Source organism: Podarcis tiliguerta (assembly GCF_965153285.1).
Source record: "Podarcis tiliguerta genome assembly, chromosome: 13".
In the NCBI taxonomy this organism is placed as follows: domain Eukaryota; kingdom Metazoa; phylum Chordata; class Lepidosauria; order Squamata; family Lacertidae; genus Podarcis; species Podarcis tiliguerta.
The window spans coordinates 53,885,043-53,911,644 of record NC_139546.1 but is presented as its reverse complement, the minus strand read 5'-3'; the positions used below and the strand labels follow the sequence as shown (position 1 = coordinate 53,911,644).

Here is a 26,602-nt window from a genome sequence, read left to right as displayed (position 1 = left end):
TCCAACTGCCTCCACTCACAGGACCTTCACCGCCGTCACTGGTTCTGATTTTAAAGAGAGGAAGAGCTGGGTATCATCCGCATACTGATGAACACCCAGCCCAACCCCTGGATGATCTCTCCCAGTGGCTTCATGTAGATATTGCAAAGCATGGGGGGAGGACGGAGCCCTGGGGCACCCCACAAGTGAGAGCCCAGGGGTCTGAACACTCATCCCCCCAAAGCCACTTTCCTGACACGGCCCAGGAGGAAGGAGCGGAACTGTTGGGATGTATGACCCCTCAGTCTCCCTGACCTTTCCGGGCATCCTCCCAGTAAGCACAACTCTGGAATGGCACGTCCCCTCATTCCAGTGTGCCCTTCAGCGACATAAACCAGCTTGATTTATGCACACTAATCTTCTGTCATTGCACAGCAAGAAGAATGAACCATCCGTAGATCTAAACTACGTATTTATTTACACTGTATTACACTGGACTTCTGTGGACGCTGCCTAGAATAGCATTCACTTCTTCTCAGCTGCATCACACTGTGAACTCATGTTGAGCTTGTGGTCCACCAAGACCCCTCGATCTTTTTCACATGCACTGCTGTGTCCCCCGTTCTATATTTGTGCATCTGGTTCTTCCTGCCTAAGTGCAGAATCTGACCTTTGTCCCTATGGAAATTCATCTGTAATGGTAATCCTGAATCCCAATTCTGTCCTTTGTGCCTTCCCTCCCAGTTTGGTGTCATCTGCAAACTGGACGAGCATCCCCTCAACTCCTCCATCCAAGATCGACAGATTGAGCAAAACAGGCCCCGGACAGAGCCCTGCAGCCCCCCCCCCCGTCACAAATCCATGGCGTAACCTCGGGGGGGGGGGGGTGTGCAGTCGCCTCTTCTCATGAAGGAAGTTTGAGGAGTTGGAAAAGGGTCAGAAAAGGGCTGCCAAAATGATCCAGGCAGACTTTGCGATGAAGAAAGGTTGCAGCCTTTGGGGCTCTTAGTTTAGAGAGCAGTGCTTCCCAATTAGCTAATTACTGAGGCCCCCCCCCCAAATTTTCAAAAGCCAAGCCTGGACTAGAGAAAGTGGAGGGAGAGTTGCAGTGAAACTCAAAGACATCCAAGGAGTCGGGGTGTTGGAAGATTCAGGACAGGTAAAATTACAGGCAAGGCAGAGTTCACCTGTGGAACTCCCTGGCACAGGAGGGAGAGGAAGAGAGGGGGATCTGGCTTGCCAAGGGTTAAAAGGGATTGAGCGGGATTCCTAGAGAGAAGAGGAAGTCAAGGCGGGGGGTGGGGGTGGGGGGTGGGGGGGAAACAAAACTCCCGAGCCCGAGCCCCTCCCTCTGCCGCCTGCCTAAAAGGGAGGAGGGGCCTTTGTCTCTCTCTTCTGCACGTGCTGCATCCATGGCGCCTCCGGGGAGCCGGTGAGTCTCTGCATGGGGAGAAGAGGGGGGTCCCCGGGATGCAGGGGGGGTCCAGTTGCTGGAAGGGAGCGCAGGGGGGGGGAGGGGCTCTTGCGCCCCAGTCCTGCTGGTGTTCCAATATTTGGGGTACCAAATGTGAGCCCCTTGAATTGGGCCAGGAAAACAAGGTTGTGGGGCTTCAGTGAGGATGGGGGGGGGCATGGATGCCCCCTGGAGCTCCTTGGAGAAAAGGGGGAGATAGAAATATAATGAATCAAGAGAGGGAACCCAGCCACTTTTGCATTGGGGCAGCTCCGCCTAGAGGGCACTGCCATGGCCTCCTGGGGTCCGGAGCGTGGGGGACCCTGGCCTGGTCCTCTCTCTCAGAGCTGGAAAGGGATCCTGCCCGTCACTGAGGCCCCCTGAGCCCCCAGTGAGTGTGTTGGATCCAGGAGAATCCCCAGACATAGCTGGCTGGGGGGGGGGGGGCTAAGCTACAACACAGTATTTTTATTATTATTCATTACCCACTCTTCACCGTAAGCTCCCAGAGCAGCTGATAACTTTAAAACACAATAATAACTTTGGCCTCGCCCATTTGGCCCTCAGGGGCTTGGCCAGATGAGGATTTGGCCCTCGGAGCAGAGAAAAAGGGATCCCACCCCACCAGTCTGTCTGGAGATGTGGAGATGCAAAGTGCTGATTTCATTCCTGGACTGAAAGCACCGAGAGGCAGGAGCCACCAGGCTGATTCATCTCACAGAAACCCCTTCATTTGCCTCCACTTTTGGCCTGGTCACTTTCCCCCTAGGAGGGCGAGATAGTTTCTTCTTCTTCCTTCTTCCTTTCCTTCTTCAAGAAAGCTCAGGGTCTGGCGTGTGGTGCAGTCCAGCCCTGGTTCCTAGCAAGACTCATCCACACTTGCTCAGGAGACCTTCTTCTTCTGACTGTGTACCAATTTCCTAAAAGCAATGTCTTTGCTTTGCAGTATTTAGCAGCACCTCTAAATCAGACAGACAGAACTTGGTCAAAGAAAAGATGGATTTCTTCCTAAAGATGGATGAGGAAGACTCAGCTGGCTCTGGAGTAGGAAGAGGCCATGCTATGGAAACTGGGAGCAGTGAGGGATTCTGGGAAAGCTCTGGGCAGAAGATCCTGGGAGAGGAGGACACCCTTCGCTCAGAGGCGCAGAGCCAGCAGCTCAGGCAGTTCTGCTCCCAGGAGGCTGAAGGACCACGAAAGGTTTGCAGCCAACTCTACCACCTTTGCCGTCAATGGCTGAAGCCAGAAAGGCACACGAAAGCTGAGATGCTGGACCTGGTGATCTTGGAGCAGTTCCTGGCTGTCCTTCCAGCGGAGATGGAGAGCTGGGTGAGGGAATGCGGAGCGGAGACCAGTTCCCAGGCAGTGGCCCTGGCCGAAGGTTTCCTCCTGAGTCAGGCAGAGGAGAGGAAGCAGGTGGAGAAGAAGCAGGTGAGAGAGACTTTCCTCTGGATCCTCCCAAGGGGATCCAAACAGTAGGGAGAAGATCCCTAAATCCCATCCTTTTTTGGAAACATCCAGGGAAGGATATCAGATGCTGCTAAAGTTTTTGCCTCTGCCATTCCTATTCTGATTCTTTTCCCTGTCTCTGTTTTGAATCCTTGTTGCTGTTTCAGGGAAAGGATCCGTTTGCTGAATTGTGTCCTGATGCCTCTGAAGTAGAGAAGTCTCTGTTGGATGCCAGAGATAGGCCACTGGGTAAGAAGGAAGGAGTATTTTCTCAGTTTGGTCCCATTCTGTTGGTGTTGAAAGTAATCTAGTGGTTCTTTTGATCTTTTTGGGGAAGACACTTGAGGCCCTGAGCCCAGAGGAGCCTGATAAATAATTTTGCACAATTAAATATGAAATAGGTACAGGGGAGTATTTCTTAATCTGTAGTTAGAGATGCACTGCTTCAGCTCTGAGAGAAGCATCCTGCACTCCTGTCTCCCCACTTCCCTTTGTCTCTCGCAGGTGAAAGAAGGATGCCGGCAAGACCTCCTTCTCCATCTCTTCATCCTGGTGGAGGGGAAGCAGCGGCTGAGGAACCGGATCAGGTGCGGGGAAGGAGCCTTGGGGGGAAAGAGGCTGGGGGGGGGGAGAGACACAAGGGGACAAATGAATCCCCTCTTGACTTCTGTCAAAGCTGCCCATAACAAAGGCTGAAAATGCCATTAATGAAGGTTTGTGTGCTGAGGATAAAGTGTAACCCCTTCACCTTAACCCTGAATGTCACTAGTATTATTCATTATAAATTGTCTTTAGGACATCTGGAGAGTCTTTCCATCCCAGAACATCACATAGGGAGAGGAGAGAGGGATTCTTCCATTTGGCAAACTGGAATTCTTGCACAGAGACAATGATCTGAATAAAACAAAGTGGAGTTCCACCCATTTTCACTAAGATTCATACCCATCATTAAAATACACTATGAAAGAACTCCATTAAAGCATTAAAATAAGCATCAATAATCTAAATGTGCAGCAGACCAATCTGATTAGAACAACCCAGGCAGGAAGCAAAAGAGCAACATGCAGGAAATAATCTTTATGCTGCCTAAGAGAAGGATATTATTCTTTCAGAACTCAGTTTCTTTTGAAGATGTCGCTGTTTGTTTCACGGCTGAGGAGTGGGCGTTGCTGGATCCTGCCCAGAGAGCTCTGCATAAGGAAGTCATGGAGGAGACTTGGAGGACCATGATCTCTCTGGGTAAAGTTTCCTCTTGGGTCATAATATCTTTTTGGGAATTCAGTAGATATTTCTCCGTGACAAACCTCCCAAATTTGGATGGATCCCAACGTTGCCACCTAGAGCACCTGGGATTCTCACACCCCCACAGCTCACCTTGCAGGAAGGCTATGGACTGTTTTGTCTGTGAATATTGTTCCTCCACTTCTGCCTTTTTGCACAGGGATAATTATGTGGATAGGCTTTCTGAGTGTCCAGGGAAGTGGAAGTTTCTTCTGTCAGGTTTTTGTTTCCGTACATTCTTTGGTTGAGCAAAGGGACTTTTTATTTTAAGAAATTGATTTTTATTGGAAGTTTTCCAATTAAAATAGAATAAAAATTAGAGTATGTTAAGCCCAAGCCCTTTATATCCTTATTCCAGACACAGAAGAGCGAACCCTCCCAGCTCCCACCTGGGAGTCTCGTCCCCTTTCCCCAGCCCTTCATCTTCTCTCCATCACCTTCCTGTGTGTATCCTCCCTTATCCAAGATATGAAAATTCAAAAAAGACTTTATAACAAATGTTCATGAGCATTATTCAAAAACTGGGAGCCTTTCTCAGGCTCTGATCTGTTCCTCTCTTCGTTGCAGGTGGTGATGAATCACAAATTAAGAACAAGGGACAACAGGACAAAATCCACACAGTGGAGAAGCCATATCAAGATTTGGAACATGGAGAGAACTTCATTCAGGGCTCCCATGCCACTTCCCATCGAAGAAATCATACTGGGAAGAAACCCTATCCGTGTTTGGAATGTGGAAAGAACTTCAATAAGAGCTCACATCTCAAAGCCCATCAAAGAATTCATTCTGGGCAGAAGCCCTATCACTGCTTGGAGTGCGGAAAGAGCTTCAGTCGGAAGGATAGTCTTACTTCCCATCAGAGAATTCATACAGGGGAGAAACTGTATCAGTGCGTGGAATGTGAGAAGTTCTTTACTACAAGAAGAGACTTCCATCGACACAAGAGAATTCACAGTGGGGAGAAACCCTTTCAGTGCTTGGAGTGTGGAAAGAGCTTCAATCACAGCTCACATCTCAAAACCCATCAAAGAATTCATACTGGGGAGAAGCCCTATCACTGCTTGGAGTGTGGAAAGAGCTTCAGTCAGAGCTCCGGTCTCACTGCTCATCGAAGAATTCATACACGGGAGAAACCATGTCAATGCTTGGAGTGTGGAAAGAGTTTCAATTGGAATAATAGTCTTACTTACCATCAAATAATTCATATAGGTGGAAAACCATTTCAATCCCTGGAATGTGAGAAGTTCTTTACTACAAGAAGAGACTTCCATCAACATAAGAGAATTCACAGTGGGGAGAAACCATTTCAGTGCTTAGAGTGTGGGAAGAGCTTCAGTCGGAAGGATAGTCTCACTTTCCATCAAAGAATTCATACAAGGGAGAAACTATATCAGTGCTTAGAATGTGATAAGTTTTTTACTATAAGAAGAGATTTCCATCGACATAAGAGAATTCACAGTGGGGAGAAACCATATCAGTGCTTGGAGTGTGGAAAGAGCTTCAATCACAGCTCACATCTCGCTTCCCATCATAGAATTCATACAGGGGAGAAACCATATCAGTGCTTGGAGTGTGGAAAGAGCTTCAGTCGGAAGACTAGTCTCACTTCCCACCAAAGAATTCATACGACGGAGAAACCTGAATACAGTGGTACCTCTGGTTAAGAACTTAATTTGCTCTGTAGGTCCGTTCTTAACCAGAAACTGTTCTTAACCTGAGGTACCACTTTAGCTAATGCGGCCTCCCGCTGCCGCAGCACGATTTCTGTTCTCATCCGGAAGCAAAGTTCTTAACCCGAGCTACTACTTCTGGGTTAGTGGAATCTGTAACCTGAAGTGTTTGTAGCCCGAGGTACAACTGTAGTGCTTGAAATGTGGAAAGAGCTTCAGCTGGAAGGAAATCTCACTTCCCATGAAAGAACTCACGGTGGGGGAAATCCCGGAGTTATAGAATAGTAGCTTTGGGAGGAATCTTTAGGATCCAAAACATATGCAAAGCAGACTGTTCCCAAACCAAGGTACCACTGTAGTAGCTTTGGGAGGAATCTTGAGGGTCATCTAGTCTGACCCACTGCAATGAATCCTCTTGATGTTTAGTCAGAATCTCCTTTCTTGTTCTGTTCTTGTGGGGTTACATGGTTCTTCACCTCCTCGTCAATCATGAGAATAACTGTGAGTAGGTTAGGCTCCCCAAGGCTGTCCAGTGAACTCCATGGCCAAGGAGGGATTTGAACCCGGGTCTCCCAGGGTGTAGTCAAATACTCTGGCAATGTACCACACTGGCTCTCCCATGAGACTCTTAGAAATTGTTCATGCATTTGTGTCTGCTTAAAATTTGGGTGCCATATTATTGTTTTGTATTTAAAGCTGTATACTTCTCTAGCAAAGTAATTAATGCCATAATATTAAGTCAAGTTCAATATTATAATAGATTTAAGGCAATGTTAGCTGGGGGAGGGGGAAGTTTTCAATTCTGGGGGTGAGTGCGGCTTGGCTGAGATTTTGGAAGGGTGTTTAACTAAGTACAACATAACAATCTTTGTCTTTTTGTGGGAGGGGGGATATTGGTGTGTTTCATTTTTGTTTTTATTATGTAATTGGTGTTTTTATTTTGAATGTTAATGCTGGGTACTGCCCTGATATCTTCAAATGAAGGCAGTATATGAATTTAATAAATGAAAAATAAGGTCAAAAATCATAAAGGAAAATATAAAAATACTCTGGGCTGGCAGCTGGAATGAAAGACCCAGTCAAGACCCAGCTCACAGCTCTGCCCCTTGAGCACTCTGGGAAGGGTCCCCATAGCTCAGGGCCTGGGGGCACCTGCTTGGCATGCAGAAGGGCCTGGTCCCCGTCCGCCCTGGCAGCATCTCCATCTTGTTAACGGAAATACGTACCGAGGGTTCACTTGGACAAACAAGACACCAACCAGAGTAAGTTCGGAGCAAAACAGCAGCCAGTAGGCTTGGTCTTTATTGAAGAAAAGACTGTCGCGACAGGACTCCCACCGCCCACGAGGTGAAGCAAGATGGAAGCCCAGAACAAAGGGAGACCCTAACTTTTATTAGCTCCTAATCCCCTGAGTTACACCTCCAGAAAATACATCATAGTGACATCATGAATATATCAAAATCAGGAGGAGTCAGGGAGGGGTCGAGCAGGTAATCCGAGCACCTTGACACCTGGCCAGAGTCTCCCTCTCCCCCTCCCATGTGCCAGTCCTGAATAACAAAGGGAAGGGTGCAGTTTCCATCCCCCTGAGGGGAATCCGGTCGTGGTCCCTTTGTTGCTGTCTGCTCTGAATATACAACCGTATGCATTCAATTGTGTCCATGATGGGATGAGCCTGAGCCCATCAGGATGCTTATCTTGTTTACCATGCCCCACCAGGTGTCGTAGCCGTATACGTGACTGCTCGCTTAGGGGATTATGGCTGACCGTCTCCAGGTCACCCCCCTTAGCTAGTCCTTGAAATATGGAGTAGAATAAAAGTGGTCCGATGAAAATCCGACGTACGGTTGATTTATAGTGATTTTATAAAGAAAGTTGCCCTTGAAGTTCAAAGCAAGTTCGCCAGTCGGAAGCAACTTGCTACATTTTGATTAGATCAGTCACGGTTCAGTGAAGTCGGAAGCTTTGTATTTGTGAGCTGTCAAAGCGAAGAGACGGGCGCTCGCTGCCTGCAGTACCAGCGTAGCCGCCACTAGGAGCGCTGTTCACTAACGCTGATTGGCTGAAGCGGCCGCCGGCTGACCCCGAGTTCGGTCGCCCGGTCTACCAATGGCGAAGATAGGGCGAAGCGGAGTACGGGGAGCCCATTTGAGGAAATGGAGAAAGCGCCTCCTTATGTACGGAGGGCTCCTGGGGTGTCCCTCTAGAAGGGGCACCCCTTGGGTCGGGAACAGGAAATGTGTGGGGTGTTCGTGTAGTGCTTGTGCATTACGGTGTGTGGTGTGTTAAAAGGAAGGGGGGGGTTTTCCTGCGACAGTTCCCCCCTTCGGAGATAAGATTGCAACGGAGAATGCCGTGCAATCCTTTTCTCCGCAAATTAGTAGAAGTCCGGCATGGCATACCTGGAGTCCGGGTCGCGTGGGGTTCGGAGGGGTTCCATCTCGATGAAGGTTGAAGTGGTCCCCGGTGGCGGCGCCCGGTGAGGGTGAAGCGTTGTGTGAGGTGCAGGGTCACGGAAGCGGGGAGGCGGGAAGCAGGAGCCGCACGTTTGACAGCAGAGTGGAAAACAATGGACAGCGCAGCAGAAAAATGCGATGCATACAGTTACCGTAATTATAACCAGGAGCCCATTTCCTAAAAGCTGCTTGAGCCATGCTGATCCTGGTAACCAGTTCCAGAGTTGCACGTCAGATAGACCCTCGTGTTGAATGTCTCTTAGCTTGTCAGTTAATTTGTGGATGTTGTTAAGATGGCCGGTGACGTTCAGGGTCTGGTCGGAGACGTGTGTGCAGCACTCTGTTCCCACAAGGGCACAAACGCCTCCTGTCGACGCCAGAATAAAATCTAAAGCAAGGCGGTTTTGAACAGCCGTCTGCCTGACTTCTGTCAATTCAGTTAGGATAGACTGAGTTGCCGCATTTGATTCTTCCATAAAAGTCAGCAGGATGTCTGTCAGCTTGAGAATATCAACGTGGTTGGAGCCGGCTCCATAGGCAGGGAAGAGGGCTCGGCCATAAGTTTCCCCATTGGCGGTCACGTCAGACAGGTCAGATAAGTCCTTGGCCCTTTTGTTACGTCTCCTTCCTGAGGGAAGGTCTGTGGTTACTCTGATTCCAGGTAGGATGAGTCCGAGGTAGCATGTGCCTCGGGAGTGGGGGCTGGCCCAGGTATAGCCACGGTGGCCGCACACCCAAAATAGTCCCTGCAGGCAGGAGTCTATACGACCAGTAAGGAAGGTACGGAAGAAACACTGAGAAATTGGGGAAGGGTCCCAGGAACGGGGCAGGTCCAGTACCTGTTTCCAGGCAGACAGGAAATCCGGGTGTATAAAGGGGGTGCCCCGTCGCCACAGGGTGATTCTACCATTCAAGGAGATGTCAATGACGTACTTACAGGTGCTGTCTCCGATCATCCGATCGTTGCCGCTGAACTTCCGACAGATGTCGCCTTTCGTGGGTCCAGTTAAATAGATGTATTGGTGAGTCAAGTTGATGGCAGTCAAATTCCAGGATTGCACGTTAGCGGAAAGGTGCTGTTGTAGAGTGAGGGGCACTCCAAGGAAGGGAATGCCACTGTGGAGGTGGGCAGGGGTATTGGCGCAGATCCAGCAGTCGCTGGTTGTGGTCTGTTTTGCGATTTCGGAAATCAACTTGACGTATGTGTTAGAATGCCAGGTGGACAGCAGGTCGTTCGTGGGGGTTTGAGATGTCGACAGTTCCCCCCTTAGTCGAGGAGCGGTTCCCGCGGGGTACAAGGGGTCCTGTCGTGAGAGGTGTGTGGCATTTGTGGCTAGTCCGCCACATCGTTGGGGTCCGGAGGTATCCCATTCAGGGGGCGAAGTGGTGGAGTGATGCCAACCTTCAAGGTACGTTCTGCCGTCCCAGGTGGAGGCAAGGCCGATATCCCACACACAGCAGTACCTTCGGAGGCAGATCCCCTGAAGGGTGGTGGGGCGGGGTGCGGAGTCGGCTCTTTGGCAATAGAATCCGTGTATGAGGCGGTCGGTGGGGTGGTTGCGGTCGGTATAAACGGATTCACCACCTCCGTTGTCAATGAGTGTCCAATTCAGGGTTTGCTGGGGTTCGCCATCAGAGAAGACCGTGTAAGAACCATTTATACAGCGGGCCCGATTCCAGGGGCCATCCCTGCTGAGTACGAACTTGCCGAGCGGGGTATAAGTTGGGGAGCGGATGAAAAGTTCCCATGTTTGGTGTGCGGTAAGGGTAGGTAGGACAGAATGGCGGAGGAGGACCCGGGTCTCGGGTACACAAAAGTCGAAGTCTCCAAGGCGGTCTAATGTTCCCTTCTTCACCATGTCAACAATACCAAAGTCCAAGTATTTGTGCTCAACTGGTAGTCCTGGGCACGAAACATGCGTATCCCCCAGGGTGGTGGTGGCGAAAAGGTGAAGAAGGAGGAGGGAGGGGAGAAGTGGGATTGTTGCGAGTTCAGTGTTGGGCATGGTCAGGCAAGGAGTGGTAAGCGGTGAAGCTGTCAAAGGTAGAGCTGTCAAGCGGCGGAGCTGTCAAAAGCAGAGCTGTCAAACGGCGGAGCTGTCAAAAGGTAGAGCTGTCAAATGGTGGAGCTGTGAAACGTAGAGCTGTCAAACGGCGAAGCTGTCAAACAGCGGAGCTGTCAAAGCAGAGCTGTCAAAAGCAGAGCTGTCAAACGGCGGAGCTGTCAAACAGCGGAGCTGTCAAAGCAGAGCTGTCAAAAGCAGAGCTGTCAAACGGCGGAGCTGTCAAACGGCGGAGCTGTCAAAAGGTAGAGCTGTCAAATGGTGAAGCTGTCAAACGTAGAGCTGTCAAACGGCTGGCGGGGGCGCTTTGCGCAGGCGGAGGCGGATTGGGGGAGGGTCTCCGGTGTTGGTAGTTGAGACAATCTCGGATGTCCAGCAGGTTGGTGTGGAGGGTTGATCAGGTCCGGTCTGTTGGGCCCGATTCGTGCCCCGATCTGGTCCGGTCTGTTGGGCCCGATTCGTGCCCCGATCTGGTCCGGTCTGTTGGGCCCGATTCGTGCCCCGATCTGGTCCGGTCTGTTGGGCCCGATTCGTGCCCCGATCTGGTCCGGTCTGTTGGTCGACGTCCTCGTCGAGGTCGTTGTCCTCTGTCGTCAGCGGGGGAGTAGTGTAGGGGTCGTCGTCGGTGGCAGAGTCGGGTGGAGGAGCAGATTTGCAGCGGGTGTGGTGCAGCCAGGCGGATTTCTCTGCTACCTTGACGGAAGTTGGAGTGGTTAGAAGTACCTGGTAGGGTCCCTCCCAGGTCGGTTGTAGGGGTACTTTCTGATAAGTCTTCACAAGTACCCAATCTCCCGGCTGGAACTGATGAATGTTCTGGTCAAGAGGTATGTTCTGACTGGCGGCTGCGTATCTGTGAAGAACAATGAGTTGCTTCTGGAGCTGCATTATATATTTTGTTAGTTCAGATTCTCCGACTTCCAGTTCAGATGGGGGAAATTGGGTGTTATATACAGGGGAGGGTCTTCCAAAAAGTAGTTCATAGGGGGACAGGTTCAATTTCCCACGGGGGCAGGCTCGGAGGTTGTGCAGGACTAGGGGGAGGGCATTGACCCACTTGATCCCTGAGTCTTTACAGATTTTTCCGAGCTGGGATTTAAGTTGCTGGTTCATCCTCTCAACCTGTCCCGAGGATGGAGGGTGATATGGTGTGTGGAGCTTCCACTTTACGCCTAGTGCTTTGGCTATTTGCTGGACAATGTCGGATGTGAAATGCGATCCTCGGTCACTATCTATGTGTCGAGGGACTCCAAACCGGGGTATGATCTCGTGTAATAGGACCTTTGCGACTATGTGGGCTGTAGCTCGGCGGGCAGGGAAGCATTCCACCCACCCGGTCAGTTGATCAATGATGACTAGGGCATGTTTATAGCCTTGGCAAGGGGGCAGGTCTATGAAGTCGATTTGGAGGCTTTCAAAGGGGACAAATGCCCATGGTCTGGCACCCGGTGGGCATCTGGCGCTATGCTTGGGGTTAAACGTTTGGCAGGTATGGCAATTCTTCACGGCCGCTTTAGCGGCGGCAGCTAACCCTGAGGCATACCAGCAGCGCTGCATAGAGTCTATTAGCTTGTCCCGTCCCCAATGAGTGTACTGATGCAGGATTCTCAGGTGCTTAGGCACCCAGAGCTTTGGCATTAAAAGTCTCTTGTCTGGGAGATACCAGACACCGTTTTTTAAGAGTGCCCCTTGTTCCTCCCATCCTTTTATCTCCTCTGCGGATGCCGTCTTGTACATTTGTTCAAAGTCTATGTCAGAGGGAATCTGAGGCCCTTGAAATTCATTATCAGCTGTCAATGGTTGTAGGGCTGCTTCCTGTGCCACCCGATCTGCACAACGGTTTCCCATGGACACGGAGTCTCTCCCCTTCGTGTGGGCCTTACAATGGACCACCGCTATGGCATCAGGTAGGTGTATTGCATTCATAAGGCGTTGCACTAAGGGGGCATGCGCTATTCGGGTGCCTGCAGCTGTGAGGAAACCTCTCTGTAACCAGATCTGCCCGGTGGCATGTACTAACCCAAAGCAGTATTTGGAATCTGTATAGATGGTAACTCGCTGCCCCATCCCCAACTCGCAGGCCCGGATGAGGGCGATAAGCTCGGCTGCTTGTGCACTGTACTTTGCATGGATGGGGCGCGCTTCCAAAATGTCTGTGTCGCTAACAACGGCATACCCGCTTTTCCGTTCCCCTCCAACTACTTTCGAGCTGCCATCGGTGTATAGGATGAGGTCGGGGTCCGTTAAGGGGAGGTAGTCTAAGTCTTCCCGTGGCTTTTCAGCATGGCGAACCACTTGTGAGCAGTCGTGGTGTGGGGTACCATCGTCTGGAAGGGGCAGGAGGGTTGCAGGGTTGAGGGAGTTTACTCGCCTTATGGTGACGTTTGAGGGGCTGAGGAGGATTGCCTCGTATCTGTTCAACCTTTGAATGGTGAAACGTTGACATCCCTGTAGACTAAGGAGGGTGGCTACTGCGTGTGGGACGTTAACAGTTAACTCGTGTCCCAAGACGGTTTCCTGAGCCTTTTCCAGTAGTAATGCCGCGGCAGCCACTGCTCTCAGGCATCCCACGTTCCCCATTACGGTAGTGTCTAATTGAAGACTGTAGTATGCGACAGGTCTGTTTCTTCCTTGGAATGGCTGAGTGAGGACCCCGGAGGCTACTCCTCTATTTTCATGGACGAATAGCGAAAAGGGTAGTCTGTAGTCAGGGAGTCCAAGGGCTGGTGAGGATCTCAATTCACGTTTGATTGATTCAAACGCCTCGAGCGCCTCAGCGGTCCATTGCAGTTGGTCTGGGGCAGTGTCATGGGTCATCGCCGTGAGGGGGCGTGAGAATTCTCCGTACCGGGGTATCCAAGCTCGGCAGAACCCACTCATTCCGATGAAACCCCTGAGTTGCCGTTTGGTTTTGGGGAGAGGTAATTTAGTTATGGCCTCAATTCTGTCTGTGGAGAGGGCACGGGTGCCCTCTCCCAAGATATGTCCAAGATATTTTACTTCCTTCTGGCAATATTGAATCTTTTTAGGGGATACTTTGTGTCCTTTATGCGCCAGTATGGTTAAGAGAGCTATAGTATCTGTTTTACAAGATTCCGGGTCTTGGCTACAAAGTAAAATATCGTCTACGTAAAGCCGAAGAGCAGAACCCCTGGGGAGAGTGACATCTTGCAGATCTTGGTGCAATATAGCGGAGAAAATCGCTGGGGATTCCACGTAGCCTTGGGGTAACCGTGTCCAAGTTAATTGACCAGCTTGCCAGGTGAAGGCGAATAGGAATTGGCTTTCTGGGTCTACGGGGATGCTAAAGAAAGCGGAGCATAGGTCTATGACAGAGTACACCACAGTTCCCTCCGGGATGGTGCTCAAGAGATGGTGGGGGTTCGCGACCACAGCGTGTCTGGGAACGACGAAGGAGTTGATAAGCCTAAGGTCTTGTACTAGGCGCCATTTGACGGGATTCGTATTGGGTTTTTTGACGGGAAGAAGTGGGGTGTTGCAAGGGGAGGCGCAAGGTACTAGGACTCCCATTTTCAAGAATTCATCGATCATGGGGGTGAGTCCGTCTATCGCTTCAGGAGGTAGGGGGTATTGCTTGGTACAGGGGAAAGGTTGATCCGTTCTGTAATTTATTTTCACCGGGGTCGCAGATTTCAAGAGACCCACTGAGGTTGATTCAGTTCCCCATAGCCACGGTGGGACATTATCAAGGAGCTCAGGCGGGAGGTCAATGGCTTTTGTGTTTGCCTCCTGTAGGACTCCCTGGAAGTTAAAGATGGAGTCGTTTGGCATGTGCAGATATATTCCTTCTTGGCCGCATTGGATTGTTGCGTTTAATTTACAGAGCAGATCCCTCCCCAAAAGGTTGACGGGGCTAGATGTCAGTAGGAAAGTATGCTTAACGGATAAAGGTCCGACAGACACCTTTGCTGGTTTGGAAAGGGGGCAGTTGCGGGGGATTCCGTCGAGTCCCATCACGGTTCTGGTTTCTTCCCCTGCAGCTAGATGGCTATTGGTAAGGGTGGAGTAAGTTGCCCCGGTGTCGAGGAGGCAATCGTAGGGTTGCCCATCGATTTGCATGGTGCAAATCGGATCGGTAGAGGACAGTTGCAGGACCGGACAAAGAAAGGGGAAAGAGGCGGGATCTGCTTCTAATTGTCAATGTTCGTTATATTCTTCCATAACCATTTCGTGAGTGGGGTTGGTGGGGCGATTTGCTTGGTTGAAGGGGTTCGTTGTACTTTGGGGTTGGTTCCGGGGTCGTGGTTGTGGCCTCGCGGTGGTCTGGGCTTGGGATGGGGTCTGAGTGGATCGGTACAATGAATTGGGCTCCCTGTACTTGGGATAAGTAGACTCCCTGTTGTCTGCTCGGTATGATCTGAAATCCCCATATTCGGTTCTCGTCTGTTCTGACAATAAGGGGCAGAATCTTCTGATGTGCCCCACCTCGTCGCAATTGTAGCAGACGCGGTCGTCTGGTCTCCCGGGTCCCCTCATTCTGAATGTCTCTTTAGGAGGGGGGACCCCGGCTGCATAAGCCAGCACTCGTGGGGGATCCATTTTTGGATCTTTCTTTCTCCGCTCATCTCTGTTGTTAAAAACTGATTTGGCAATGGACAGTATCTCACTCACTGTCTTCCCATCATACCCCAGATGTGCATTTAATGCCTTCCTTATGTCCGGGGTTGCTTGGTCCTTAAAGAACCCTTTAACGATGACTTCATGCTGGGGGCTTTCTGGGTCTATTCCCCCCCAGGTTTTGATCGCGGAGACTAATCGGGTATAGTAGTCAGAGGGATGTTCATCCGGTCCTTGAAGGACGGCTTGGACTTTGGTCCAATTTACTGTACGCTGTCCTGCAGCTTTAATGCCATCTAGGATGGCTTTCTTGAACATTTTTAGACCCCAGGCGCCATTTGCAGTGTTGTAATCCCAGTCAGGGTCATTGAGTAGGGTTTGGGCAGTCAGAGGGGCCATCGAAGCGGGTCGGTTAGGTTGGTAGCCTTCCCGCGCTAGAGCTTCCCCGGCTTTGGTTAGGATTTCTCTTTTCTCTGCCTCATTGAAGAGAGCTCCGAGTAGCATATGGACGTCCGCCCACGTGGGGTTGTGGGTGGAGAAAATGGTGGCGACCTGACGGTGGCATTTGTCGGGGTCGTCGCGAAGGGAGGGCATCTTGTCTGACCAGTTCATTAGGTCTGAAGTCAGGAAGGGTTGGTGTGTAAAGACCATACGTGGTGGGTCTCCTTCCCTGGCTGGTGGAATAGGCAGTGCTCTTAAAGGGAAAGCGCCCTCCACTTCTCCATTCAAAGTGATCTCTCTATTTCGAGTCCTGCTGGCGACTGGCCCTTCTCTTTCCTCGTTAAGGGGGTGCCCGTTGGGTAGGGTTCTCGTAGTTAAATCAGTGTTGGTCTCCTCCTGTCCGGGCGCGGTCAGATTAGGACTAGGTTGGGGCACTGCGGGCGAGGTCTGGGACGGGGTAGCCGAAGGGGGGCTAGCTGCTCCCGCCCCGGGTCCCGTTCCCCCCCCACCGGCTGGCTGGGGTGCCCTTGGTTCAGGATAATAAAACGGGACTAGAGTTCGGTCCAGCTGTTCTTCTTGCGCCCTAATCTCATCATAAGGGGGCGGTTTGGTAGTTTTCAGAACGGCCATTTGGCGGACGATTTGGGCTTGCTGTCTATGGAACAACTCGCGGGCTTCAGCAAAAGCATTGAGATAATACAGTTGCCGGGGCTTTTCGTCCGCTAGGTACGATTTAAGTGCCTGCATCTTCATGAGGTTAAAGGAACCATGCGGTGGCCACTGAGAGGCGGGTTCCAGGTGGTGGGTAAAAGCAACCCACGAAGAGTTACAGAGATCCCTCAGCTTGGATTTTGAGAGTCCCTTTCTCCCCCTCAGTTCCTACCAATTGGAAAGGACGAACTGCAGAGGGGTATCGGAGTCCTCCCTAGGACCGAAAGGCTTCATAGAAGCCTTTTCGCCTGGAGGAGTCCAGTCGGGGTATTTGGAAGCGTGGGCACCCATCTCTCCTAATAGGTGTGATAGGATCCCTTTGCTTTCAAGGTACGCTAAAGATAGAAGGGTAGACACACAAGGGAAAGGGGGAAAGAAGAGAAAGAAAGGGGGGCAGAGAGATGGAAAGAAATAATAAAAGGACTTCAGTATTTAGGATATCCTTAACCAATACAATCCCTACCTATTAAATGAACTACAATATCTTATCTAGGAACACTACAGGTTCCTCTGCCTGGAAACCACGGGTCTCTTCTACCCGGAAAAACCACGTCTCTTAAACCTATTTAAACCACGGGTCTGCCTCTCACCCGGAAAACCACATCTCTTAAACCTATTTAAACCACGGGTCTGCCTCTCACCCGGAAAACCACAGGCTCCTTTGCCTGGAAACCACGTTTCTCGAATTCTACTCCAGTACTGTTCACAAGACTAAACCTAGTGTGGGGCCCCAGTTTATATGCTACCCTCTATTAACCACGACAGCCTCCTACCTGACCTCGAAACTAATTTCGGGATTCCCTACTGAACGCCTGCACAGCGCAGTGCCAGATCGGGGTCCCGGAAAATCAAAGGTTTGGAAAGGAAGCAAATGACCTTGCGTTCTCACGTACTCGGGTCATCCCTAACAAAGGTCGCCGAGCAGGAGGGGCGGCTTCATTTGCGGAGGTTTTTTGAAGAGTTTTAAGAGGGAGGAAGAGATAGATTAGTAAAGGAAGGTACAGTATAGAACCGCAATTCCCTGGCCGACTCCGAGAGGGAAAAACGGGAGAGGGGGATGGGGTTTAGGACGCCCCTGGACGACCCCGAAAAGGCGGCGTCTGAAAGCAGATAAGTAACCGTACTTCCCCGGACGACTCCGAAGGGGAAAACGGGAGAAAAATAGGACGCTCCTGGACGACCCCGAAAAGGTAGCGTCTGATAGCAGATAAGAACCGTGCTTCCCGGGACGACTCCGAGGGGGGAAGACGGGGGGTTTTCTAGGACGTCCCCGGGCGACTCCGAGGGGTGACGTCTGATAGTAGTTAAGAACCGTGCTTCCCGGGACGACTCCGAAAAGGGAAGACGGGAGAGTAAGGACGCCCCTGGACGACCCCGAAAAGGCGGCGTCTGATAGCAGATAAGAAGGAAAGATAGGAAAGTCCGGCTGTCGTGGGATACCCTTTCCACCCCCCTCCCAATGTGTCTACTTCAAAACCATACTCACGTTCGTAGACGACGTCCCCCGTAGATCCCGGGATCTTCCTCTTTGGCCGGCTTGACCCTGCCTTTGCTCCCTCTGGTTGAGCCTTTTGGTGACTATTGATTACCGCCCGCAAGGAGGAGGCAGGGAGAGGAAAAAGGATCCCCGGGCTAAGGCTGCCCAGTGGCGCCTGATCCCCTCTATCTCCCTCCCCACCCTTACAGGAGAACCAAGAGTCCCTTCGTGGTCGCCAAAACTGTTAACGGAAATACGTACCGAGGGTTCACTTGGACAAACAAGACACCAACCAGAGTAAGTTCGGAGCAAAACAGCAGCCAGTAGGCTTGGTCTTTTATTGAAGAAAAGACTGTCGCGACAGGACTCCCACCGCCCACGAGGTGAAGCAAGATGGAAGCCCAGAACAAAGGGAGACCCTAACTTTTATTAGCTCCTAATCCCCTGAGTTACACCTCCAGAAAATACATCATAGTGACATCATGAATATATCAAAATCAGGAGGAGTCAGGGAGGGGTCGAGCAGGTAATCCGAGCACCTTGACACCTGGCCAGAGTCTCCCTCTCCCCCTCCCATGTGCCAGTCCTGAATAACAAAGGGAAGGGTGCAGTTTCCATCCCCCTGAGGGGAATCCGGTCGTGGTCCCTTTGTTGCTGTCTGCTCTGAATATACAACCGTATGCATTCAATTGTGTCCATGATGGGATGAGCCTGAGCCCATCAGGATGCTTATCTTGTTTACCATGCCCCACCAGGTGTCGTAGCCGTATACGTGACTGCTCGCTTAGGGGATTATGGCTGACCGTCTCCAGGTCACCCCCCTTAGCTAGTCCTTGAAATATGGAGTAGAATAAAAGTGGTCCGATGAAAATCCGACGTACGGTTGATTTATAGTGATTTTATAAAGAAAGTTGCCCTTGAAGTTCAAAGCAAGTTCGCCAGTCGGAAGCAACTTGCTACATTTTGATTAGATCAGTCACGGTTCAGTGAAGTCGGAAGCTTTGTATTTGTGAGCTGTCAAAGCGAAGAGGCGGGCGCTCGCTGCCTGCAGTACCAGCGTAGCCGCCACTAGGAGCGCTGTTCGCTAACGCTGATTGGCTGAAGCGGCCGCCGGCTGACCCCGAGTTCGGTCGCCCGGTCTACCAATGGCGAAGATAGGGCGAAGCGGAGTACGGGGAGCCCATTTGAGGAAATGGAGAAAGCGCCTCCTTATGTACGGAGGGCTCCTGGGGTGTCCCTCTAGAAGGGGCACCCCTTGGGTCGGGAACAGGAAATGTGTGGGGTGTTCGTGTAGTGCTTGTGCATTACGGTGTGTGGTGTGTTAAAAGGAAGGGGGGGGGGTTTCCTGCGACAATCTGCTAGGGAGCCTGGCTAAATTTGGCGGGGAAAGGCAGGCAGGAGCAGGCTCCCCCCCCCCCCGTCCGCAGCTGATCCGCCTTCCTGGAGGGGACGCGGGTCCTCCAGAGCAAGGAGGGAGATGGGGCGCCCGGCACTCCAAGGGTTAAGAGGAGCGGAGCTGGCTTCCTAGAGGGGACAGGAAATAGTGGGGCGAGGGCCGATCCTCTGGCGCCCCGGAAGTGGGGTTCCGCTCGCCCTCGCCGAGGCTGCCGCGCCGGGTGAGTCTCCTCCCTCTTCCCCCTGGGCAAGGGCTCCCCCCCTCCTCTCTCGGCATCCCGGCAGGTGGTGGAGGGAAAGTCTCTCGCCCCCCCAGAAACCTCCGCGGGGGGGGGATAGATAAAGGTTTCCTGAGGGTCCGGAGGCGAGGAATTGGGGTCCGGTTGGGGACAAGGACGGGGCAGGCTGCCCCCGCCTGGAAACAGGAAGGCCGCAGAGCAGCTCCGGGGGGGGGGAGGGGAAGGGAAAGGGGACACCTTCCTCTCTCCCCCCCCTCCGTTTCCTTGGGTAGGAGGCCCCGCCCCCAAGCGAGACCCCCGGAAACTCTTATTCTTAGGGAGGGGGCAAAGGAGGAGGCCCCCCCCCCGCCGCTAGGAAAAGCAGGATCGCTCCCCAGAGAGTGACTTGGGGGGCTTTCTCTCCCCAACGCCCGCCTTGTACCTCGTCCTTCTGACTCTTTGCCGCTCTATTTGTCTAACTTAGAAATTCCAAAATAGAGGCAGACTTTTACTCTCGCAAGGTCGAATATACGGCCTTTGGCAGAAGACACCTGAAGGCAGCCCTGTTTAGGGAAGCTTTTAGTGTTTGATGTATTACAGTACTTTAATATTTGTTTTGGAAGCCGCCCAGAGTGGCTGAGGAAGCCCAGCCAGATGGACGGGGTATAAATAATAAATTATTATTATTATTATTGTCTGCCCTCTAGGGGCGATTCTCAAAAATCCCACTGGAAACACGGTTATGTCCCTGTGGAGATGGCAGTATCGAATCGGTGGCTCATGTCCCTCTTCACAAGGTTTGAGGAGCGAGGTTGTTACCCCTCCATTATTGTCTATTCTGGGTCGCCCAACCGTTGAGGCAGTCTCCAGTCTCTGGGCAGATCAAGGTGAACAGGTGACAGCAAAAGCTGCGAGGGTTTTAACCGGGTCAGAATAAGAATAAGAACCATCATTTGACTATTGATCCTCACCCCCAAAATGTATTTTATGTAATCAACTTTTTACCTTTATCCTCTGTAAGCTGCATTTTATGTTATTGCTATGGCTGGTGGCTGATGCACATAAATATTTATTTATTCATTCAACACCCACCTTGCCCCGCTCTCTTGTGGCCCCACTTCTCAACCCCTTCCTTGCCACCCTGTACCTCACTGACTGCCCAAGCGCAGCCCTCAGGGACATATCATGGACATACAGCCCCCCCCCCCGCCTGCGCCCCTGGTGGAGGCCTTCCCTGAAGCTATGATCCAGGTGTGTGTGCTCAGCTCATGCACGGAGGGACCCCCTAGTTCAGGGAGACAGGGGCTCCTGCCCCCTTACTCTCTGCAAAGCATGGAAGAGGGAGACAAGGGCACAGGGTATCTGCGACTCTTTCCTTCCTTTGCATCCATAGCTTTGGGGAGGGAAGGAAAGGGCCTGAAAATAAACCCCCTCCATACTGAGGAATCGGGGCCATCTACGTTGTAGTCGGACAGAAAGATTTGTACGTAAAATACAATAAAGAGAAAAAGGAAAGCGAGACCCATGCAATCAATTGAGACTGTTGGGAGGGGGCAGAGAAGAGAAAGTGCTTCTTCCTGCGGGGCAGAAACAAGCCTGCGGAACTCCCTGCCCCAGGAGGTGAGGCCGGGACCAGTGCGGGGAGGAGGAGGAGGGGCTCTGCTTGGCTTCTTGTCTCCCCAGAGATGCTGCTGAATCCCAGTTGCCGGAAGGAAGCGCAGGGGGAGAGAGGGGCTCTTGCGCCCCAGTCCGGCAGGGGGGCTTCCCATTCAGGCCCCTGTGAGAATCATAGGGACATGGAATCGTAGAGTTGGAAGGGAGCCCGAGGGTCATCTAGTCCAACCCCCTGCAAAGCAGGAATCTCTGCTTCCCTGAAGGTTTCTAAGCAGAGTTTGGATGTCCACCTCTCAAGGATGTGAGTTGAGATTCCTACATTGCAGGGGTCACATGACCCCCGGTGCCCCTTCCAGCTCTGCAGTTCTGGGGTTCAGTGAAAGAAGCTTGTGGGGTGGGGCTGGCATCCGAGAGCTCAGTCAAGAGGGGAAGGGGGCAGGAAATTCCCAGGAGGAACCACCACCAGGCTGCCCTCTCTCTGGCCACCCAAAGCTCTTGAGTGGGGAAACCACCAAGAGGGCCCCTCTGCCCCCCCTGAGCCCCCGGGGGGGTGTAGCGAAGGAGGCTTTCTTCAGATACTTGGGGGCCAAAAAGAACAGCTCCTGTGAGTCCCTTGAACTGGGCCCAGAAGTGAATGAAATTAATAAAGAGAAGGAGCCCAGTCCAGAATCCGAGGACTTGTCAGTTGTCTTCAAGGGCAGCTGCACATTGAGGGCATTGTAATGATCCCATTGGATCAGGAGCATGGAATACCATGGCCTCCTCCTCTCGCCCCAAAGAGACAGGGGCAGGCAAAGTTGCCAGAGCTGGAAGGGGGCACTGCTAGTCACTGAGGCCACCTGGGAACCTCTAAGCAGATGTGGTGGTGGTGGTGGGGTTATGCTGTGCTACATTATTGTTACTTTAATTATTATAATAATTAATTACCCATCCTATTATTTACATGCGCTTCACCTTATGATTTTAGGGCAGATTTCAACATTACAACAGTATAACAAAAACAGTTTAAAACTAGGACTAGTAGATTTCTCCTTCTTCCTTTTTTTCTTAAAGAAAGCTCAGAGTCTGGGCTGGGGTGCAGTCCAGTCCTGGTTCCTTCCAAGACTCATCTACGCTTACGCAGGGAACCACCTTCTTCACCTTCCCGTCTATCAGTTTTATAACAGAGCAATGTCTTTCTTTGTAGAATTTGCCAGCACCTAATTTTCCGACGGACAGAACTTGGAAGAGGCCCAAGGGGTTCCTTCTGATCTTTTGGGGACTTCCTGAGAGTGAAGATGCATAAGCAAGACTTAGCTGGCCCTGGAGCAGGAAGAGACCATGCTATGGGAACTGGGAGCAGTGGGGGATTCTGGGAAAGCTCTGGGCAGAAGATCCTGGGAGAGGAGGACACCCTTCGCTCAGAGGTGCAGAGCCAGCAGTTGAGGCAGTCCTGTCACCAGGAGGCTGAAGGACCCCGTGAGGTTTGCAGCCAATTCTACCACCTTTGCCACCAGTGGCTGAAGCCGGAAAGGCACACGAAAGCTGAGATGCTGGACCTGGTGATCTTGGAGCAGTTCCTGGCTGTCCTTCCAGCGGAGATGGAGAGCTGGGTGAGGGAATGCGGAGCGGAGACCAGTTCCCAGGCAGTGGCCCTGGCCGAAGGTTTCCTCCTGAGTCAGGCGGAGGAGAGGAAGCAGGTGAGAGAGACTTTCCTCTGGATGCTCCCAAGGGGCTCCAAACAGGAGGGAGAAGATCCCTAAATTCCATCCTTTTTGGAAAGTATCCAAGGTGCTATATTGGACATCCCTAAATATTTTGCTCCTGCCATTCCTTTTTTAATAGTTCTCATTCTTTGTTTGAATCCTTGTTGCTCTTACAGGGAAAGGAACTTTTTGCAGAAACGGGTCCTGATTCCTCTGAGGCAGAGAGGACTTCGTTGGACACCAGAGAGAGGCCGCTGGGTAAGGAGGAAGGAATTTCTTCTCAGTCTGGCCACATCCTGTTATTCTCAAAACAATCTGTGGTTTCTGTCAGTGTTTTGGGAGAAGCCACTTGGGGCCAAGAACCCAAAGGAGATGAGATATATTTTAGCATAACTAAATTATGAAATGGGGGCAAACTCCCAAATGCACCTCTGAGAGAAGCATCCTGCACTCCTGTCTCCCCACTTCCCTTTGTCTCTCGCAGGTGAAAGAAGGATGCCGGCAAGACCTCCTCCTCCTCCATCTCTTCGTCCTGGCGGAGGGGAAGCAGCGGCTGAGGAACTGGATCAGGTGCGGGGAAGGAGCTGGGGGGGGGGGAAGGATGAGGGGTGGGAAAGCCAGGGCATTTCTCGGGGCAAATGAATTTCTCTCCTGCTCTTTTCTCTTCTGTCAAATCTGGAAAACTGTCATTCTTGCACAGACAGAATGATTTGAAGAAATCAACCTAGAGTTCCATCCATTTTCACTAAGATTCATACCCATCATTAAAAACAGTATGAAAGATTCCCAAAACATTAAATTATGCATCCATGGTCAAAATGTGCAGCAAACAAATCCGATTAATCCAATGCAGGCAGAAAGAGGAATGTGCTGTAAATAATCTTTATGTTGTGTAAGAGAAGGACCTTTTTTCTTTTAGGGTCCAGTTTGTTTTGAAGATGTCACTGTTTGTTTCACGGCTGAGGAGTGGGCGTTGCTGGATCCTGCCCAGAGAGCTCTGCATAAGGAAGTCATGGAGGAGACTTGGAGGATCATGAACTGTCCCGGTAAGGTTTCCCCTCTTCCTATTGTCAGGGGCTGGACTGAGGAGGAATGGTGGGGGCTGCCCCCCTTCTCCTGAACCTTCCCGTGGGCACGAAGCTGTTCCTCCTGCTTCTGTATCTAAGGGAAGAAGCTGCTCAGCATGTCTGCCAAAAGGTTTTCCCAAAGAAAGCTCCTCTGGGGGTGCCTGACACATGCAGCTGGTCCTGGGCTCCTGCTCTGGAGAAAGAAAACTCAGGGAGGGAGGGAGGGAAGGGTGCGCTGCTTACGCTCATATTCCCAAGGGTTAAAACGAACTGAGCTAGATTCCTAGAGAGGACAGGAAATATATCTAAGACGGGCAGGCCTTTCAGAGGAAAAGCCCCTTCCTCTCCAGTCCCTTCCTGCAAGAGGAGGGGGCTGTGGTCTCCTTTGCAAATGGTGCTTCGGTGGCAACACCTGGGCTCTGGTGCAGTCCAGTCCTTGTTTCTGAACCAGATTCATCCAAACCTGCTCATTTTTTATTTGTTTCTGTCAATTTTTGGTGGACCAGAGAGATGACTAACTTTAGAGATGAAGAGGATTTCATGAACGGGCCAAACAAAATCCATCCCAGAAAAGAGCCAGACTTTTCGAATCTGAGGTTGCCATAAAGATGGCTGTGGATTGTATTAATATTTCCTTGTATTAATATTTCCCATCTAAATCCTTTCAGTTCTTCCTCTCTCACAAGCGCTAATGAGCACTGTTCAATAATTGGGGGCTTCATATCATCCTGACGCTCTAATTCATCTCTCTCTTCATTTCAGGTGTTGCGGAATTAGAAATGAAGAACAAGGGAAACCATGAGAAAATCCACACAGTGCAGAAGCCATGTCAGCCTTTGGAATGTGGAGATAACTTCACTAACAGCTCCGATTCCATGTCTCATCAAAATCCCATTGGGAAGAAACCATATCAGTGCTTGGCTTGTGGAAAGAGCTTCAGTAGAAAGGACAATCTCACTTGCCATCAAAAAAATCATACAGGGCAAAAACCGTATCAGTGCTTGGATTGTGGAAAGAGCTTCAGGAGAAAGGACAATCTCACTTGCCATCAAAGAATCCATACAGGGCAGAAACCGTATCAGTGCTTGGATTGTGGAAGGAGCTTCACTATGAAGGCCTATCTCACTTGCCATCAAAGAATCCATACAGGGGAGAAACCTTTTCAGTGCTTGGACTGTGGAAAGAGCTTCAGTCAGAGTTCTGCTCTCACTTCCCACCAAAGAATCCATACAGGGCAGAAACCGTATCAGTGCCTGGACTGTGGAAGGAGCTTCAGTATGAAAGCCAATCTCACTTTCCACCAAAGAGATCATACAGGGGAGAAACCCTATCAGTGCTTTGAATGTGGAAAGAGTTTCAGTAAGAAATACTATCTCACTTTACATCAACGAATTCATACAGAGGAAAAACCCTATCAGTGCTTGGAATGTGGAAAGAGCTTCTCCAGGAAGGACAGTCTCACTTCGCATCAAAGAATTCATACAGGAGAGAAACCGTATCAGTGCATCGAATGTGGAAAAAGCTTCAGTTGCAGTTCCTATCTCACTTCCCATCAAAGAATTCATACAGGAGAGAAACCGTATCAGTGCTTGCATTGTGGAAAGAGCTTTGACAGGAAGGATCGTTTCGCTTCCCATCTTAGAATTCATACAGGGGAGAAACCGTATCAGTGCTTAGATTGTGGAAAGAGCTTCAGTCAGGGCTCCTCTCTCACTTCCCATCAAACCATTCATACAGGGCAGAAACCCTATCAGTGCTTGGAATGTGGAAAGAGCTTTGACAGGAAGGATCGTCTCACTTCCCATCAAAGAACTCATACAGGTGAGAAACCATATCTGTGCTTGGAATGTGGAAAGAGCTTCAGTTGCAGTTCCTATCTCACTTCCCATCAAACCATTCATACAGGGCAGAAACCCTATCAGTGCTTGCATTGTGAAAAGAGCTTTGACAAGAAGGATCGTCTCGCTTCCCATCTTAGAATTCATACAGGGGAGAAACCCTAATAATGCTTGAAATGTGGAAAAAGCTTCACCTGAAATTAAAGTTTCACTTCCCATCAAAGAACTTGCAGGAGGAATATAATAGAATTATAAGATTGTAGTATTTGAAGGGACGCTGAGGGTCATCTTGTCCAACCCCCTGGCAATGTTGTGAAGTAGTGCCTGGTCCTCAAGGTCAGCCAGTGATCTTCATGGCTGAGAAGGATTTTAATAGCTATAGTAATAATAATAATAATAATTGTGCTGCTGTTGCTGTTGTTACATTTATACCCCACCCATCTGGCTGGGTTTCCTGAGCCACTATAGGCGGCTTATAGCATATATATATATATATATATATATATATATATATATATATAGTGGTGCCTCGCAAGACGAAAAGAATCCGTTCCGTGAGTCTCTTCGTCTAGCAGTTTTTTCATCTTGCGAAGCAACCCCATTAGCGGATTAGCGCTATTAGCGGATTAGCGGCTATTAGCGGCCTAAGGGATTAGCGGATTAGCTGCTAAAAGGCTATTAGCAGCTGGGGGCCACTAGGTGGCGTGTTGGAAGATGGCCGACAATAACATCTCTCTGACCCATACGAGGTATTAAGGGGCTGCTATGGGAAGTTGGCAGCCTTCCTGGCCCCCCCAAGGGGATGGGGGGGACTGCCCTGCCAGCGGTGTTCATAATGCACCCCCTGATCCGAGAGACGGGGGTGGAGAATACTTGGCACAAGCCCTCGGTGGATTCAGATCTTCTCGATGCCGATTCCAATCAGCGCGTGCTGGTTGCTTCAGCTTGGAATTATAATTGGAAATAATGGATTGGAAGAAGGCTGAAGCACATATATCAAGTGAAGCTCGACGATAAGACTGCTGATTAATGCATCTCTGTGACCGGGAGTGACGGATGGATAAGTAAATCTTTTGATGAACTACCACTATGAGAATGTAAGGTTGGAATGAAGGGGGGGGGGGTGGAGGAAAAAACTTTTTCTGTTTCCTTTGCATGATATGACAATAATACCCTCCACCCCAGAAAGAAATAAGATCGTCACGTTTTAATAATCATAAACAGAACTTT

General features: G+C 50.8%; 2 protein-coding genes and 1 long non-coding RNA gene across 3 annotated transcripts; all 3 read left to right on the top strand.

Moving 5' to 3' along the window:
• The first annotated feature begins 1,313 nt into the window (after positions 1 to 1,313).
• Positions 1,314 to 25,870, top strand: LOC310662937 (uncharacterized protein). Its single transcript, XM_083410332.1, has 6 exons — positions 1,314 to 1,411; positions 2,379 to 2,863; positions 22,644 to 22,725; positions 22,952 to 23,037; positions 23,387 to 23,513; positions 24,297 to 25,870. Exons 2-6 carry the CDS (start codon positions 2,429 to 2,431, stop codon positions 25,535 to 25,537), a joined length of 1,971 nt encoding a protein of 656 aa, XP_083266458.1. The 5' UTR covers positions 1,314 to 1,411; positions 2,379 to 2,428; the 3' UTR covers positions 25,538 to 25,870.
• LOC310662657 (uncharacterized protein) lies at positions 3,528 to 5,826 on the top strand (the record flags this gene model as incomplete). Its single annotated transcript, XM_083409601.1, has 3 exons — positions 3,528 to 3,789; positions 3,874 to 4,120; positions 4,730 to 5,826. The coding sequence occupies exons 2-3, from the start codon at positions 3,943 to 3,945 to the stop codon at positions 5,824 to 5,826; spliced, it is 1,275 nt and encodes a 424-aa protein (XP_083265727.1). The 5' UTR covers positions 3,528 to 3,789; positions 3,874 to 3,942.
• Positions 5,998 to 6,581, top strand: LOC310663277. The gene is made up of 2 exons (XR_014504466.1): positions 5,998 to 6,105; positions 6,180 to 6,581. It is a non-coding gene; the product is annotated as an uncharacterized lncRNA (long non-coding RNA).
• Positions 25,871 to 26,602: the final 732 nt, after the last annotated feature.

What these genes read in the sequence shown, in the direction of transcription:
- LOC310662937 (XM_083410332.1), top strand. Translation starts at nt 2,429, where the DNA reads ATGGATTTCTTCCTAAAGATGGATGAGGAAGACTCAGCTGGCTCTGGA. An exon ending in AGCAGGTGGAGAAGAAGCAG is followed by an intron (nt 2,864 to 22,643) that starts GTGAGAGAGACT and finishes TTGCTCTTACAG; the next exon opens with GGAAAGGAACTTTTTGCAGA. An exon ending in CACCAGAGAGAGGCCGCTGG is followed by an intron (nt 22,726 to 22,951) that starts GTAAGGAGGAAG and finishes TGTCTCTCGCAG; the next exon opens with GTGAAAGAAGGATGCCGGCA.